Raw genomic sequence first — 18,816 nt, 5'->3', positions numbered from 1 at the left:
TTGGGGGCACAACGTATTTACGTTGTGGCCCTCCAAATGGATGGTTTGGATCATCCTATGGTACTGTATTTTTTAAAAACTACAGATTTACATGGCCACACATCAAATAATTCCTCATAATATTCGAGAGAGAGAGAGAGAGAGAGAGAGAGAGAGAGAGAGAGAGAGAGGTACATTATTTTTAGCCTACTAATACCGGCACTACCATGTTTAATGTTTTAAGGGACCTAGAGTGAAACCGAACAAATCCCCACATGCGAGTTTAGCCCCACACGGTGTAGTTTAGCCAAAAATCAAAGAGCCAAGATTGCTAACTCGTGAATATGCTAATGGGTCTACAAAATACAAACTAATCTGCGTATCATTATTCTTCCCAAGAAGTAGGGCTGCAACAGGGTCGGGTTTTTCAAAACCCTAGCTCAACCCTGGAACCCATTATCTCAGCCCTGACCCGCCCCGCCCTGACCCTGAGTCAGGGTCGAAAAACCTCAACCCATTGCTCGCCCTATAGGGCTCAGTGCTGGCCCTGGCCCGCCCTGATTGGGCAGGGCCGGGCCGGGCCGGCCGTAATTGACCCTAGTGCAAATACCTGTTAAGAGTGGCAAAAATAAAGCAACCACTTATCATATAGAACAAAATGATCAATAAACAGAAAAAGAGAACAAAATAAGACAATATGAATTCAATAACATGACGGGCAACAGAGACAATTATTAATATGGAAAATTACATTTACACCCCCTCTAGTTTCTGACATATCCACTTCCACCCCTATAGTTTAAAACGTGACAAATACACCCCTGTAGTTTCAATTTGTTTAAGGTTTGCCCCCTCAGCTGAAGGTTTGTCCATAGATTGAAGGGTTAGGATGATCCGATGGAGCTGATTTTTTGGGCACACCCTGTCTATGTCAGGACCCATCAAATGAACGCTTTGGATCATCCAAATAATGTGGACCCATACCCGAATCCAAACACTACCAAAAAATCATCCAAATAATGTGGGCCCACATTGTTTGGATGATCCAAAGCGTTCATTTGATGGGCTCTGACATAGATAGGGTGTGCCCAAAAAATCAGCTCCATCGGATCATCCTAACCCTTCAATCTATGGACGAACCTTCAGCTGAGGGGGCCTACCTTAAACAAATTGAAACTACAGGGGTGTATTTGTCACGTTTTAAACTATATGGGTGGAAGTGGATGTGTCAGAAACTAGAGGGGGTGTAAATGTAATTTTTTCTTAATAATAATAATAATCCAAAGAAACATCAATCCAAGATAATAGAAAACATTAGCAAAAGAAACATGCACAGATGGTTCAATTCTATAATAGAAAACTTAGGATTGGGCCGGGTCAGGGTACCCGAGGCATTAACCCAAAACCCGACCCGACCTGAGTCACGGTCTAAAAAAAATGAACCCTGACCCGCCCTCAAGGTTGGAAAATCCAGCCTTGACCCTGTTCGGGCTCAGGGCGGGTCAGGGCTGACAGGCCAAACTTGCACCCTACAAGAAGCTCTCACACGACAATTAAAACAGAAAAGACAAGCTTATTTTGTGCAATTGTTAAAATATGCTAGTGCCAACATCAGTAGCTGAGTTATATCCTCCCGCAAAAACCTTAGCCGTTAGAAGCGTAAGCCCTCCATTAGACCATGGATGCTTCTCCCCTCCAGCCACCAAAACCATACACTCCACACCCCGAAACCATCAAACACCGTCTCCTTCGTAAAGGAATCAGCCCCACTCCCAAAATCATCCACACCCTCCTCAAAAAAGAAACCCAAAAATCCCTTCGCAAATCAAAACCCCTCTCCGATAAAAATCCACAAAACCCACCCATCTCTCTATCTCAAATTCAAACCATGGAAGAAGAAGCTCACTTTCAAACCCTAACTCGTGAGTTCAAATCATTTATGAAGGAATTGAAGGGAAAGCCATGGGAGGGAGGGAAGAGTATTGACTTGAGGGGAACTGGGAGTGGGAGCAAGGAGTATGGAGGGGAGAAATTGAAGGGAGAGTATTTGGAGGAGTTGAGGGAAATGCTCGCGGAGCGTAATGGGGAGGAATTTAGGTGGATTTTGGAGGATGATTTGGAGGAAGGAGGTGTGAAAGAGGATTTGGAGAGAGGAAAGGGTTTTGATTGGAAGAGGGAAATAAGGGAAGAAGATGGGATTCAGTTGCTCATTGATAGGTATTGTGAATTTTGTCTTTCTTTTGTTTCTTTGTTGTTTAACCTCTAGTTAGGTAGGACCCATAAATTTTCTTATAATTTTTCAGTGATTTCTAGAAGTTTTATGGTATTTTTATAATTTAGTGTTTTAACTTTTAACAAGTGTTGGATAGAGCTTGTACATTTCATTCTATTATGATTTGGTTTTTGATTTGGCTGTTAAGGTTGTTTTAGGGCCATGTCAATGGTTGAGATTAGCTTAGGAGATGGATGGTTGAGATTTTGTAGGTACCTTGGGACTTCTTTATTTGTGTATGTTGAGAATTCAATGAAGCCAAGGTTTTAAATTTTTTGTTTCTCTTTACATTGCTCTTATTGAAGCCAAGGTTTTAAATTTTGGACCGGATTTCGGTCAACACCAAAACCGAAACGTTCCGAAACCGAAATCCCCGAAACGTAACATTTCGGTCGAAATTTCAATAAAATGTTATGCTTTTCTGTTTTTATGTAAAATGTTCATGCTCATTTAACAAAATTCCATGGTATAGGCTAAACACTCCAAACCTTAGCATGCGCGATTGGAAGTTTTCTAGGTTGATGAATCAATCAGGGTTACGCTACACTGAAGTCAATCTACTTAGAATAGTTGAAAGACTTGGGGCTCTTGGCCATTGGAGACATGCATTATCTGTTGTGGAATGGGTGTACCGTGACAAGGATTATAAGCATCACAAAAGCAGGTAATTCCTGAGGATATCCTCATTTTCTATAGAAGCAGTAGTGTGAAATGCCTTGTGGAAATGTGATGACATTTATTTGTTTCTTCTGGCCATCACTGTTTAGAAGAAACATCTCATTTATGAAGAAATGTGGTTGTTCTTATTGTTTAGATTTTAATAATCTCATTTGCTTTAGCATCTTGTTTGCAAGAGTTTTATACTCGTGCCGTAGCAGATGTACTTTAAAATGCAAGTCTCTTTATTGGCTAATTCTATTTGTCTCTTTGGTCTAGTTTATATTTGTATCTGATGCCTGTTGTCTGTGGATGTGTGATGATGGATATCTTTTTTATGCTACCTCCATTGGTAAAATTTCAAGCTATAAGCTTTTGGGAGTAAAAAATTGTGAATAAGGAGCTTGACCTACTCAGGTTGTTTGAACAAGTAAGAGGAGGGGGGGGGGGGGCGGGTTGGTTAGAACTTTGAAAGGTCGTGCCTTTAGGGTGTTTCTGCAAGCAAATGTACAAAATGGGGGTGGGGTTGATTTTGGTGACATGGCATAGCTTCTTATGTTAATTATCTTTTCTTAATTTAACGAACCGTTGGGTTTTTTTTTGGCCGTCTTTAACAGTTCTCAATTAGGGTTGTTGAATATTTATCTTCTTCACTGTTCCTTCTTTTTAGGAATTCCTTATATTTTCTTACTCCTTTAACTTGACTAATTCCTTACATTTTCTGATTCCTTTAACTTGACCTAATTAATAGTTTTACATGACTGACTTGACTTGAGTAGCTCTTGACAACGTTCTTTTTCCTTTTATTGAATGATTAAGCTTTATTAATAGAGAAAGCAAAAGAACCCCACTGTTGAGATGATCAAGGCAAGGGCCACATTAAAAAGAAGGCAAAGTATAAAAAACCCCTCAAGGAAGAAGGTTGCAAACAATGTCGACGCATCTCTCTCCATCCTACTCAGAGCTGGCGAATCCCCCTCTCTATTTACCAGAGCAAAAAACATAAAAGGAAGAAGTTTCATGCTCTTCAGCTATATCAAAGACCTCATCAATGGCATCTGCAAACCTCTATGAAAAACCTTTTCTGTCCTTGACCCAACGAATAACTCTAAGTGAGTCAACCTCCACCACTAGAGAATCAAGGAAGGATGGGTCCACAGGATGAATCCCGTTCAAGTGGGGCACAAACTTCTGCTCCCTTAGTGTCAATCACCCCAATAGGCCCCCCCAAAAAGCCCAACTACTGGTGGTATCCACACTCCAAAGGAGACCCTCAATGCCAGCAGAATATGGCTTCACGAACCTGGGTTGAGTGGGAGTCCACCTATGAGACGGACAATCATCATGGACCGCACTCAAGCGGTTCACATACCAGGAGAAGCGGATAGTTGATTCCGAAAAACCACTAAAATTAAAAAGCGTCATAAAATACAGATAATAATTGGCTATTGTAGATCTTTCTAAAAACAAAACAAAAAAAATTGCTATTGGAGACGCGCTTCTCTCTTGGATCCTTTACCCTTAAAGATCCTGTGATTCCTCAGCTTCCAAACCAGCCAAAGCGCAATACATGAAAAGGCTCCTAAGCAATCTCCACCTATCGGGCCAAGGAGCAGAAGCCCAAGCCTCGAACAAATCTGCAAGATAGCATGTCATGATCCGATCCCCTCAAACAGACCAAATATGCAAGCCCATATCCACCTTGACGAAGCTACAATGAATGAATAAGTGGTCCACAGTTTCCTCTGCACTACACATATTGCACCTGTTTATGATAACCTGCATCCACTGCACAAATGATCGATCATGATGGTCTTATCTAAACAGGCAGTCCAACAAAAAGCATAAACTCGTTGTCAGGGGAGCAGGGGCATCCAAGGTCTCCTAGCAGAAGAGGGGCAGAAAGCGATTTTTTTTTTGTTTTTTTGCAGAAGGCGATACTAACTACCTAAAGAATGTCCAAATTGAGAACAATGCGTCAGAGTTCCATGTCCACACAGGCATAGGCCTCTCCACCAATGCTCACCCCCCAATAGTTAGCGACTCTGAAGAGATCGGGGGAATCAACCTTTTGGGGATGAACGCCACACTAGAGATCATGATAGAAACAGACACGCAAACAACAGCCCTCTCTGAATCTGATACAATTCTGAAAGAATTCCCTCAATCTCATATTGTCTCTCCGAACTGTAACCCTGATGGCATAAAGCATCAAACGAATCCCAACCACCAAAGCCAGACCCATAGCTTCCCTCTATCACCATCCTCCACAGTGTTGAAATATGTGTTTATTTCAATTATTTGTATGTGAATTCATTTAAGGGCATTCTTGTCATTTTGTAATGTAGAACTTATAAAATGAGGGAATGCTCCACAGTGGAACATAACTCTATTCTACTACTTCACTTCTCTACTTCCCTTCATTCTCTTCTCTTCTCTTTTCTTCGTTTCTTTATATCAAACTAAATGGTATCATATCATCAATATTGAACCAGATCTGAACATCCTCCAATCATATCAAGATCCTAAGAAGTTGAGTTTCCTCTTAAGATCTTGACAAAGGAAGGAGCATCTCTTTTTAGACCTTATGGCTGATACGATTAGTCGTTCGTTTACTCATCCGTTAGATCTGGAAAGAAAGTCAATGGATCGAATAATACTACTATTGAGGTATTTATTGAGAATTTTCATTCATTTTCGACTGATTTCCTAGCGGATATGTGGAGTTTTTAAATTTTCATATTTATAAAACTTTTGAGGCCAAATTTAGTCGATTTTGATCAGATCAAGCATAGCTATTTTTTTTTGTGGGAAATGCAAAAAAAGGGCACTGATACCTAGAGGATGGAAGTGGTTTGGTTCTATTCCATTCGATATAAAGGGCACTGATACAATTTCTTTTAACTTTTTGACCGAACATGGGGTTATTTTTCAAGAATTTCTGAAAAATTGAATGAGAAATCAAATCAGAAACTTTATACATGTTTATTTAAATGCTCAAGACTAGAAAATGTCTACAAGTATTTTCATATTTATAAAACATTATACATGTTTGTCCAGCCTTATTCCCTTCGGGTCAACGGATCCAATCATATAAACGAGGCAGATGTGGAGCCCAATAAGTGTCGTTTTGGAAGGAGTATAAGACTAACTTATTTTGCATCATTTTCCTTTGTTTTTGGCATTTGTAAATAGGATTCCTACTAATGTAATTAGCTCCCTCCATAAGGGGGTTACTATTCAATACTTGGTTGATATAATAAAATGAAATTTCCATGTGTGTTATCATTTAAATTTTTATGCTACCAAAATATTTATTTATCTCTCACAACCATACACCATCTCCTTCTGAATTCACCATTCTCTAGACCTCAGTTGGAAACGTGCTAATGGTAATTTGTATGTCTTCAAATGATTACGTTATAACTTATAAGATGTCCTATGTAGTGATATCACTATTAAATAAAAAATACTTTTTATACAAGTACGAGTGTTTGGGTTCTAACTAGTCATTTTGAAATCTCTTTGTAGTAATCCAAAGATCCATCTCAAGAGGAGATCCTTAGTTGTGTATTATGATTCATATTTAATCATTTCACCCTGAAAATAGTTCATTGAGAGTAAGTAAGCATGACAGTGCCGGAAGCACAATCTCTGCTAATGATAAGAGTTATACTTTTTGTAGGTTTGTGTATACAAAACTCTTAGCAGTTCTTGGAAAGTCCAGGAGGCCTAGTGAAGCTCTCCGAATTTTTAATATGATGCTTGTAAGGGCCACTTGTTTGATTACTTGCTTACTTTTTTTTTCGGTCGTCGTTGTTTGTTCTAACCATCATAATCTCTCAGGATGACTGCCATATATATCCAGACATGCCTGCATACCGTAGCATTGCTGTTACACTAGGTCAAGCGGGTCATGTGAAAGAATTGTTTAATGTTATTGAATGCATGAGGCAGAAACCTTCTAAAAGAATTAAAAATATGCGCAAAAGAAACTGGGATTTATGCTTGGAACCTGATGTTGTCATATTCAATGCTGTAAGTGAATACTATTTTCGGCTATTATCCACCTAATTATTCCAATTTTCCTTCATTAAAATTCACGCATTAGGCTTACTTTCTTGATTTTGTTCCAAATTGGTTGCCAGGTATTGAATGCGTGTGTCCCAACTCAGCAGTGGAAAGGAGTATCTTGGGTGCTTGAGCAGATGAGGCATAGTGGTCTGAAACCTACTGGGGCAACTTATGGACTTGCAATGGAGGTAATCCCTAAATGAATTTCTAGCATTTGAACTTACATCTGACCAAGTTAGTGAGACTGTCAACATGGGTTCATTTCCCAGTTATGATACTTGATAATAAGTAAAAGCTGTTGCTTTATGGTTCTTTGGTACACCTTTCCTCATGTGTCCTTAAAGCTAAGAATTCATACATTAGGCATGCATGGGTTGTTACCCTGATTTTGCATCCCTATTTTGGTAGGTGTTTCAAAAGTTTATTACCCTTTGTATAACGTGTGAATGAATACATATGGCCTCAAATTATATTTATATTGTAGTCTTACAGGAAGTGCTTGTTGAAAGGTGATGCTGAAATCGAGGAAGTATGACCTTGTCCACAAGTACTTTGAGAAAATGCGAAGAAGTGGATTGGCTCCGAAAGCCATTACATACAAAGGTAGTGTTAATGCTTTTCCTCTAGATGCCTTATTGTTGGAGGCTTTTATATGTATTGTTCGGTGGGATTTTGCAGTTCTTGTGAGGGCTTTCTGGGAAGAAGGTAAAGTCAATGATGCAGTTGAGGCAGTCAGGAATATGGAACAGATAGGAGTGGTCGGAGCAGCTAGTGTTTATTATGAATTGGCATGTTGCCTTTGCTATTTTGGGAGGTGGCAAGAAGCTATGGTTGAGGTGAGTTTCTTAGCTACCAATTTGGTGTGGTTGACGTCAAAATCATGGAGATTGGCATTTTTCTATGAAGGGAGTCTTTTTTTTTTTTTGAATGATTCTATGAAGTGATTCTTTACTTTGTGAATCCTTGATAATTCAATGCCTTCTTCATTGATAGTGTATCTTGAAATTCTTGTGGGCAATCTTTTAATTTCCTTTGTTACTTTGTAGTATTTATAGTACTTTCAGGATGTATGCAGTTAATGTGGCACATGATTCCAGTCCCCTCTGCCAATTTGAGGAATTCCAGCATATTTTAACCTGTTTTACTTTGTATTCTTAGTCATGTTTTTTAAATATCGATATCTCAGAATGTAGCGATACATTGCCTGATATATCAGTATCGGTGGTATGTCTATATATATATATATATATATCAGAATATTTGTTTTTTATTAGTTATTGTCATAACTCTTAAGTTCATGGCTGCTTTCTGGAGAACATATAGACTGAACGTCACCTTTCCCTTCATAGAGCTTCTTAAATGCTTCTTCTTGGAGAATGAGGAGCGACACTTATCTAACTGTTGTATCACACCATTTGATGCTTATGGAAACATGTTCATGTAGGCCTATTGATAGCGGAGAAAACGTGCGGAAGCTTCAAAATTTCCTCAAATTTCAAAATTCAGGGCAGATCTTATACTTGATGTTCTTCTTGATGAATTCTTCAAAGAAACTCCAAGAATCTTGCAAGGAGATTTAAGATTTCTACAATCCTTGCAAACTACAAGGTTAGGGATGAGAAGAATAGAGAAAAAGCTGAGATTCAAGCCTTCAATTCTCTGTTCTACAAGTCAACAAAGGAGAATTCTAGTACAAATTTCAGCTCAAGTTAAAAATTTCCCACCAAAACCCAATCTATAGATCTAGATCTGAGATTTTTATTTCCAATTCAAACTAGGTTGTTACAAATGGAGGGAAAAGTCCCTTTTGTAGACCACTTACAAGTAAAATGACCTAACTACCCCTACGTAAAGGAAAATGACTAAAAAGTGCATGAGTAGCAACAATATAACCAAACTACCCCTAGTGAAGTAAAATGACATAGAATGACTCATCAACTAGTCTAATGACTAAACTACCCTACTACATAGGAAAGTAGTACAAATGACAAAAGCACACAAAGGAAAACTACACTAGGGAGAAAATATGGGCTGATGTAGTTAATCAAGGGGATGCTCCTGCATCACCTATTAAGCAGCTCTGTGGAAGTTTTTCTCAATAGTGCTACTGATAGGATTTTTTTTTTTTGAAAGTTAGTGCTACTGATAGGATTGATCATCATAATTATAGGAATGCTAGATTGACAGGCACCTTTGCAAAAACCGGGTAAAAGGGCGCCTCATTGGTCAATATCCATATATGGCAGTTATGATTGTAATTTTCTGTGCCATCATAAAGGGATATTGACCAATGAGGGCCTGGTTTTTGCAAGGGAGCATGTGAGTTTAGCATTCCTCTCATAATTATGTCTTTAAGTGCTTTAATGTTTTTTTTTCCAGTTGTTAACGTTATCGTGGTTTAACATGCCTGCAGGTTGAGAAGATGAAAAAAATTCCTCTTAGTAAACCACTGGAAGTAGCATTCACTGGAATGATTCAGTCTTGCATGGATGGTGGGCATGTCAAACATTGCATCTCTATATTTGAACACATGAAAGATTACTGTAACCCTAATATTGGAACCATAAATGCCATGTTGAAAGTTTATGGCCGCAATGATATGTTTGCACAAGCTAAAGAATTATTTGAAGAGACAAAGAAAACCAGCTCTGGGTTTGAAACCTACCTTGGCGATCATACATGTATTATTCCAGATGCTTATTCATACAGCTCAATGCTTGAGGCATCTGCTAGTGCACACCGGTGGGAATACTTTGAGTATGTATATAAGGAGATGACTCTCTGTGGCTCCCGGTTAGATCAAAACAAACATGCATGCGTACTTGTTGAAGCATCCAGAGCTGGAAAGGTAAACCAGTTTCATTATTTATCATGTTTATGAGCATGGTTTGAAATTTCGGCCGAAATCCGAAATTTCGGATTACGGCTAGGGCTGACACCGAAAGTACATGAATCCGAAATTTCAGTCAGATTTCTAAGATTTCCTCCGAAATTGCTGAAATTACCGGAATTTCCACCGAAATCTTGTAAAATACTGAAATTGGACTCCGAAAATTTACATGATTTCGGCCGAAATTTCGGCCGCAACCAAAAAATTTCGGTTTCGGTTGTGGCCGAAACCAACACCGAAACTGACATTTAAAACCTTGTTTATGAGATGTAATAGGTTGTACTTGAAATTTTTGGAAGGACATATTTCTAAGGTTATGAATCACTTAATGTGTGAGCTTCTCTACAGTTACAACTAACCCTTTGAGCTTCTCTACACTTAACTTCAATTATTCTATGAGCACGATTTACATAGATTACCTCTTTATTTTTGTCTCCTGATATATTTTGGTATGTGTCATTATTCTTTTCTTCCCAACATGATCTTACAGTTGAACTTGCTTGTGATAGGATTATATGGGTTCTGAAATTTAAATAGAAGTTTTGTTTCCTTTTATAAAAACAAAGTTTTCTTTATTCACAAATGAATGATATACTACCACTTTCAATACCTGTTGTGTTTTGGAAAAATGATTCTTTCATTACATCTATGACATATAGACAAAGATAATCTAAATTGACTACGATCACGTGAGGCATCATGTAGAACTTCTTTACCAATCATCAATGTTCATGCGCTGTTTTTTAAATTCAACAGATAATCCGAATCAATAAATGACTCATTCAACACTCTCTTGCATGGTTCAGAAGAACATTCATGCCTACATTCAACACAGAATTGGATAAAGTCTTACTATTTATCTTCTCTTCTTTGTGACTTTTGCTAGATTAAGACCACAGTTTACATTGATGCAAAGAAAAGTTATCTGCCTTATTGGTTTTAATCAACACTGTTAAATTTTAGATCTATTGAATTGCATTAAGATGTTATTCAGTAACAATTGTTTACCCAAGACAGAGGGAAACAAAATAACAAACTAATTCCCTGATCTGTTCTCTCTGTTTTTCTTTACAGTGGCACTTGCTGGAACATGCATTTGACACGATCTTGGAAGCAGGAGAAATCCCTCGTCTATCACTTTTCACCGAAATGCTATGTCAAAACATAGCTCGACGTAATTATGAAAGAGCTGCCCCTCTCGTCAACAGCATGGCTCACGCCTCTCTGCAAGTCAGTGAAAAGCAGTGGACAGGCCTTTTTAGCAGAAATCAAGACCGGATCAGTATCGATGAATTGCAAAATCTATTGGACTCTCTTCAAAACAGTGATATTATGACCGAAGAACCCACTGTTTCTAATCTGTTAAAATCACTTCAATACCTATCTGGTTCAAGTTCTTTCAACAACTCTTTTCGGGTCCTCGCTCTTGGTGAAAATGGTGACACTGGATCAGATACTTCTACCGTCTATCAAACCGATGGGAGCGATGATGATGATGATGATGATGATAATATTGATTCAGAATCTGATTCTTTTGTGGGTTTTGGCAATAAAGAGCAAAGCATCACTATACATGGCAATTTGAAGAATAGTGGCGATGATCAATCTGTAACCGAGATGACGCTTGACTTGCTAACCAGACGCGAGGAGGATTCTCGTGGCTCTGAGTTGCCCTCTGCCTCTGAGATACTTGAAAAATGGCGCGAAAACAGGAATAAGGATGGTATCTTTCTCTTGTAATTCCCTATACTCACTTTTTTTTCCTTTTTTCTTTCTGGTTTCTGGATTCGCAAACTATTTGCAATTAAGTAGTAAGTGTGGGATTATATTAAGGGAAGGATGAATCGATGCGATATAGGGATGAGTTTCTTGCCCAGAATAGAAACCATGGGTGAGATGCATTTTAGATTTTTTGTTCTGCTGAAAGCTAGCAGTGGCTGTTACTGGCCTGTTCTATAGCGTGTTGTCTGTGTATTGCTACTTGTATTTACATTTACTTTTTTAAGATACTTATCTACAAAGAATTTACAGTTGTATGAAATTTAATAGCTAAATTGAACTCTATATTTATGAGTTTTTAAATAATCTTTACGGCCGCCAATTTTTTCCGTAATATAAATGTATAGACATTTATATATAAGATATTTGGTAACAATAGTGAAATGTACATATATATGATATTTAAACCAAGGGAAATAAACCAGATTTGTGAGTCCTTCAAGTGTCAGTGTCAACTTCTCATTGGGTAGCAAATTTTACTCACCCCCAACAATCATAACCATCATACTTATGGCTTACAAATGGAAAATGAAAATCCAACATTATTTTTTTCTTTTGTGAAACATTAAAAAATCAAAAGCCCAATGAGTGGATATCTGTTACTATGAAAGGGAAGCCCTCTCCTTTTAAGTGGGGTTTATTAAAATTGATTTACTAAGTTTGGGGGTGGAGTGGGTGGACCGACCAACCACATGTCCTATGCTGGCATTCCAGTCACGATCTTGTTCTTCAATCATTTTATCCATATCTTTTTTGAGGAGATAGAAGTTTTCTTTTTAACCAACAAACCCCTTTGGCCACTACCCTATTTTTATAGAGATTTATACATCTAGTGGTCATATTTATAAAATATTATTGGAGTCTAATCAACTCAACTTGCTAGAAAAAAGATGTCCATGTGTACTTGCAAGTATTTTTCAAGAAGTACGGAGGGCCCACCCTGTTCGAAGATCCAAACCATTCATTTGGCGACAGTATCGCTCGGATCTATAGTGACGATCAATTCAACGGTTTCACAAAGGGATATGTACAAGAAAATCAGGTTTTACCGGCGGTCTTGGTCCTATTCAGAAGGGATATACAATGTTTAAGATAAAGAGTTTCAAACATCAAGTGTTTTTTTTTTGTTTTTTTTTTATTATTTTTGCATTTTCAACCTATACATTGTCATACAATATTTTGAAAAGTGGTAAGTTTAATTTCATTTAGGGGAACAACGGGAATTATTTGATTACAAGATATCCAAGGTATCCATAGCTTTGAATTCGAATTTGATCTCTTTATGGATTTTTTATGCTCTTTCCGAGAAGTATAAGAACTTGTAAATCGGACAAGTGGTTGGAGAGTTATGGCAATTTTGTAGACTGTGTCTATGAGTTCGTAAATTAGTTATGTGTTTGTGAGTTCCTAAGCTATTTATATGTATGTAACTCCGTAAGCTAGTTAGCGGAGAACCTCGGACGTTTTTCAAAAGGAGTCCTTCATTTAAAGTGATAGCAACCATCAGCAAAAGGGAATTTTGAAGAAGGAAATATTTTCAACCCTTCTATTAACTTGGATAAATAAATATTCCATGATTTTTTTGGTGCCAAACATGCCCCAAAAACCACGTAATTAAACCTAAAAAAAATTATGCAATAAAAAATCAACCTATACATTGTCATACAATATTATCTTGGATTCCTATATGTTTTGGCAATATCAAATACTACTCATACTTAACTCGTAAATTTCCTTTCTCATTCCTATATCACTTAACCCGTAATTTTGCATTAAAAGCTTCTCTTGATTTTAAGTGCTTGCACTGCGAAAAACGCCCTACGCGTCGAGACATTGTTCTATCGCTATAAACATTTTATAGTGACCGATTTGTATCTTTTGGTGATGGATTTTGTCCGTCGCCAATGAGTGTATTTCTTGTAATGTTGGTTCAATGAATATGCTCCTCAATCTTTATTAATCAACCCACAAATTTAGAAATAGAAACCCCACCCCTTTCAAGCAAGAAGCTTTCTCTAGATTCTACAATGCACCATGGAATAATTGAAGTAGCAAAGGAAACCATAGACTGAAAATGAATAATTCTTTACATTGCTTTGAGTATTTTTCATGTTCCTTTGGATCCTCACACATAAGAAAATACAAAAAACCAAACAACAAGAATCTGCAGACACACCCCAATGAAAATGCTCAAATTTTAGTAACAAATTTAAAAGACTCCAAGGAAACATTTAAAAAAAAAGGACCCATAAAAAATACTCCCCTCTTGCATTTTCCTATTTGGGCAACTAAGAAATCAAGCCAGTTCTCTTGCCTACTGCATAGCTTCTACTCCTTGGATACAACACACTTGGTTTATGGAAATCCTCACTGAAGTTGCAAGTATAGTCCTCATCAATCCTCCCAATCGCGACGCTGTAACTCTTCGGTAGCCCTTTCGATCCCGTCACGTGTTTTCGATTCTCCACTTCTTCTCTCATCTTCTTCCGCGAGGCCATTCGCATTATTTCTCGAAGATCATCTACTTTGTTTGGTGCCGCCCTCGAATTTGTACTGGAACTTTTGGGTAAGGTAGTGACCACCACCGGACAGCCGAGGGCGGCTCCATAATTTACGCTGCTGGAACAATTTGTCATGCTCCTTATATAGAAATCTCTAGCCCTGCATAGGAATTTGATGGGTATTTCAATGTAATTTCTCAACTTGTTAGAGGATTTTGTTTTTCCCATGATGAAGAACAATAACAAGAAGAACAAGAAGCACAAGGAGAACAAAGCTAGTACTTGTGTGTTAATGAAGTTAGTGAGAGAGATATGGAAATATGGGCAGATTGATGGTATCTTAAAAAGGGGTAAGGTGTTGGGAATTATTGGGTTTGTTTTATAAAAAGGAAAGAGACATTGAAGGGGCGGCAAGAAAGAGAATGAGAGATAGTATTTGTTTGGAAGGGTGTGGTAATTTGTAGTGTTACTGGACGACCTATTGAAGGGTACGTGCGGACCTTTTTAAATGCCGGATTTTTAAAAGGCTACTTATATAAGCACTATTGTGTTTTGATATTTGCACTAATTCACCTTGTCTTTTCTTTCATAATTTGCTTGTGAGAGCTTTTTGGGAAATTGTGATAGCCATTTAGAAAGCTGGCTGAATGGTAAAATACGCTACTGATATTAGCACTATCCTGTTTCGACATTTGCACAAACCAACCTTGTCTTTTCTTTACAAATTGGCTTCGGCATATTGAGGTTGGCTGATCTCTCCAAGATCGATGGATCAAAGGGTCGGAACGTTAACGGATAGGATTTGCTTATTGCAGTTGGATCCGAATTGTACCTACTGGATACATTTTCATTAGGTCCAAAATTAGTTCTGATGTAGTCACAAAATCCGATGGAGCGTCTAAATCGAATGTGGGGATGCACGAATATGAGATTTTATACGGTGTAAGCCCTTATAGTCCATTATTTTTCAAAAAGTACTGTACGGACCACACTATAGGACGATCCAAACTGTCCATATGATGGGCCATAACGTAAATAGGTTGTACCCAAAAAATCATTTCCATAGGATGATCCTAGCCCTTCGATCTATAGAGCTTTCCATAATATACAGATCGGAGGGTTGGGATCATCCTATGCAAATGATTTTTGGGGCTCAACCTATTTACGTTATGGCCCATCATATGGACGGTTTGGATCATCCTATATTGCGGTCCGTACAGTACTTTTTGAAAAATAAGGGACTACAACGGCTTACACCGTATAAATTCTCCACGAATATATCCTTCATATTTCGACGTAAAAATGGACGTACAATTTGTTTTAGGTTCATTTTTACAACATAAAACAAATTTTACGTTCCTCATTTATTTCAATTCATCGAAGTACTGTACGGACCATACTATAGGATGATCCAAACCGTCCACTAGATGGGCCACACCCTAAATAGGTTGTGCCCCAAAAATCATTTCCATAGGCTGATCCTAACCTTCCGATCTATAGATGGTTAGGATCATTCAGTACCTCTACAGATCGGAGGGTCAGGATCAACCTATGTAAATGATTTTTGGGGCACAACCTATTTAGGGTGTGGCCCATCCAATGGACGGTTTGGATCATCCTATATTGCGGTCCGTACAGTACTTTTAATAAAGTGAGGAACGCGAATCATCAAAATAAAGTAGTGCTGATAACATTTCCCAGTTAAAACAGTTTTCTTAGCTAGTAATGAATAATGAAAAGGGAAACGCTTTCCCGCGAAAACCCTTTCTATGTGGAATGGCATTTCCTACTAACCAGACAGATCCTTGAGAAGGACAAGATTGTTTACTAATATGATCCCATGCCGTAAACAAAGCAAAATTTCAAAAGACATGGTCTAATCATATGTATAAAAAACAGCCCAATAACTCAGAGTTTGGAACATTTCTATTGTTTTATCGATGCAAGCAAACAACCACGGATCAACTAAGCCATCTTAACCATCAAATCAATTGTTTTATTTGTTAGACCATTGCCCTTAACTTTAACAAACCATCAAAATGCAGGCTTTTTTGATTGAGTCATTTCAAACATATAGGATGGTAGAAGTGAAGCAGAATAAAATAAAAGGAAAAGACATGGATTTTTGATAAATCTCTATTCCAATTAGTCACTGAGAATCATGATTTAGCCTAAAAAAAGCCGACTTTTTAAAATATAATTTCCTAAGAAGACCCAGTTCATTAGACTCTAAACTTTCTTTTAACAAAATTAAGTGCCACCTATCTCAGTCTCCATATAATTTTCCATTTAAGAAAGATTGGGGAAATCATACTTATTATAAAATGTTACAAGTAGGAATATGTAAGGGTGTCTCTATTGAATTCGCTTCAAGTCCAACTCGGGTCGATATTTGGGAATTCGGGTTGAGCTTTTACCATGATATTGGGACGGATTCGGGTTGATTCCAATTCAGTTTTTAGCAAGAGCTCAACCCAACCCAACACAAATTACAATACCTCGGGCCCACGCCCATTGGAAGATAGCTATTTTTTTGGCTTAGATTAGAACATGGTTTGGTTTAGAATATGCTTTTGTTGGTGTGAAAAAAAAAAAAAAAAAAAAAAAAGGTCGAATGGAAGGTTGGGAGGGCTTTCCTTCACATATTTCTCTATTTAGCTTCCAAATCATGGAATGTTTTCATAGCCGTTAGACAAGATATGGTTTGGGTGTTTGATGGGGTCCAAAAGGAGAAAAGTTGGGAATGTGTTTTTTGATAGGCTTTGATAATGTAAGGGATGGTGGCTTTGGTATGGGCTTTCATGTTTTCTCTTTAATGGGTGAGTCTAGGTGTTGACGTTTTTATGTGGGCCCATGGTTCGTAGGGCCATGTAGGGCAGTTGAGGCCTTGGGGTCCTATTTGGTATTTGAAAAGGAGCATAAGAGCGTCCTGAGTGGATTTCTCTCATCTCTCTATATCTAACATAAGAGCGGTGATAAATTCACCTTCTTCTAGGATAAATTCACCCCCTGGCATCTTTTAAGCTACAATCGGTTCTCTCAAACTGTACACACCTCACTTCATCCTCATCACTCTTTGTTATTTCACTCTGGTCTTTATACTCTGCATGTATACAATTCAAAGATTACACAATATACATTCAAAGATTACAGAGCTTGTGGAGAATACATTTCCTTTGATAATTTTGGAAATGTGTCTAGACAAAAACAGTGAGTTGCAAATCAATGGTAATTGATTGCAACAGTCTCTTGAGAAATCAATGGTAATAGAATGGAAAGATTAGGCATGTCTGCAAATGTAGTTGAGTGGTCAGCAGATGTTCTGAACTTTCTGCACATAGATTGTTAGAAATCAATGTTAATAGAATGGAATGATTAGGCATGTCGGCAAATGTAGTAAGAGTGGTCAGAAGCTGTAGAATTTCACGATAAGATTAAGAGGCCCAATTTGACATGTAAAGTTTCAAACCTGTCCCGATTGAGCGGGTTGGTTAGTGTGTCAGCAACTTGACGATCGGAGCTCGCAAATTTGGTGATAATTGATCCAAGAGCAACTCTCTCTCGCACAAAGTGATAATCAATTTCAATATGCTTTGTGCGAGCATGAAATACCAGATTAATAGTGAGTTAGAGAGCCGAGATATTATCACAAAACATGATGGGTGATTGAGAGAGGTAAAGCCCAATGTCATGCAATATGAATGATAACCACGTGATTTCGGCAGGGGTAGATGCCAAGGCGTGGCATTCTGTTTCAGCACTAGAGCGAGCCACAATGCATTATTTCTTTGCACTTCAAGAAATACAATCAGCACCCACAACTGTGCAGTATCCAGTGGTGGAATCACGTAGTAGGGCAGCCTCCCCAATCAACATCCGAGTATGCACAAAGGTCAAGAGTAGTATTAGAGAGAAGCGAAGTCCAAAGTCACACGTTCCACCGACATATTGGAGAATTCTCAACCAGTTGGAAATGTGAAAACCCACGAACACAGAGAAGAGTAAAATGGATAAATGAGGCGAGAAGAGAGCACTGAGACGAGTCCAATAATTGCTCAATTGGGCTACAGTGGCAGAGGGACCACTCCTACCAAAACGGGGGCTTTCAATTGTGTGTTTTGCAGAAGTAACTTTCAAGAATAAAGGGATTAGCTTATATACTACCTTATCTATAACCGCTACGATCTAACGGCTAATAACACACCCAAGTGGTTTTACAAAATGATGTACATAGGGATTGTGCGTATATTGGCAAACATAGTTCACGCTAAAGAAAATGTCCGGCCGGGTGAATGTGAGATATTGGAGGCCACTTGAATGTGAGATATTGGAGGCCACTGACACTACTTCGATAGAATTGAGGATCAGAGAAGGGTTAGTGTTACCCATAGATTCCCGAGGTTTGGCCACCAATGGTGTAGATATGGGTTTACAACCTTTCATTTGGGCGCGATCCAAACACTGAGAGGCATATTTCAATTGGTTAAGTAATAAGCTGCCACAGAAGCGATGAACTTCAATGCCTAAAAATAGTGAAGGTACCCACGTCCTTCACAGCAGATTCACAGCTAAACACGGAAATCTTATAATGTAAAAAGTCAGAAGAGTTGCCAATGAGGATATTATCAGCGACATACAAGTATGTCGAAAGCCAAAGGAGAGGA

At 38.2% G+C, this 18,816-nt stretch overlaps 1 protein-coding gene across 2 annotated transcripts; it reads left to right on the top strand.

Annotated features, from left to right (window-relative positions):
- Nucleotides 1–1,617: 1,617 nt before the first annotated feature.
- DG1 (Tetratricopeptide repeat (TPR)-like superfamily protein) lies at nt 1,618–11,936 on the top strand. Of its 2 annotated transcripts, XM_077364122.1 has the most exons (9): nt 1,620–2,196; nt 2,724–2,915; nt 6,594–6,675; nt 6,755–6,946; nt 7,057–7,170; nt 7,492–7,585; nt 7,661–7,818; nt 9,396–9,830; nt 10,947–11,936. In XM_077364122.1, exons 1-9 carry the CDS (start codon nt 1,658–1,660, stop codon nt 11,610–11,612), a joined length of 2,472 nt encoding a protein of 823 aa, XP_077220237.1. In that variant the 5' UTR covers nt 1,620–1,657; the 3' UTR covers nt 11,613–11,936. The 2 variants fall into 2 exon arrangements, with proteins under 2 accessions (XP_077220238.1, XP_077220237.1); XM_077364123.1 differs by lacking the exon at nt 2,724–2,915 and having other exon boundaries at nt 1,618–2,196.
- The last annotated feature ends 6,880 nt before the right edge of the window (nt 11,937–18,816 follow it).

The sequence above is a fragment of the Tasmannia lanceolata genome, unplaced genomic scaffold (genome assembly GCF_043159265.1).
Source record: "Tasmannia lanceolata isolate RefF3 unplaced genomic scaffold, GAP_Taslan_0.1 ptg000020l, whole genome shotgun sequence".
NCBI lineage: Eukaryota > Viridiplantae > Streptophyta > Magnoliopsida > Canellales > Winteraceae > Tasmannia > Tasmannia lanceolata.
Note: the sequence above shows the minus strand (reverse complement) of the source record. Positions and strands in the feature narration are given on the sequence as shown.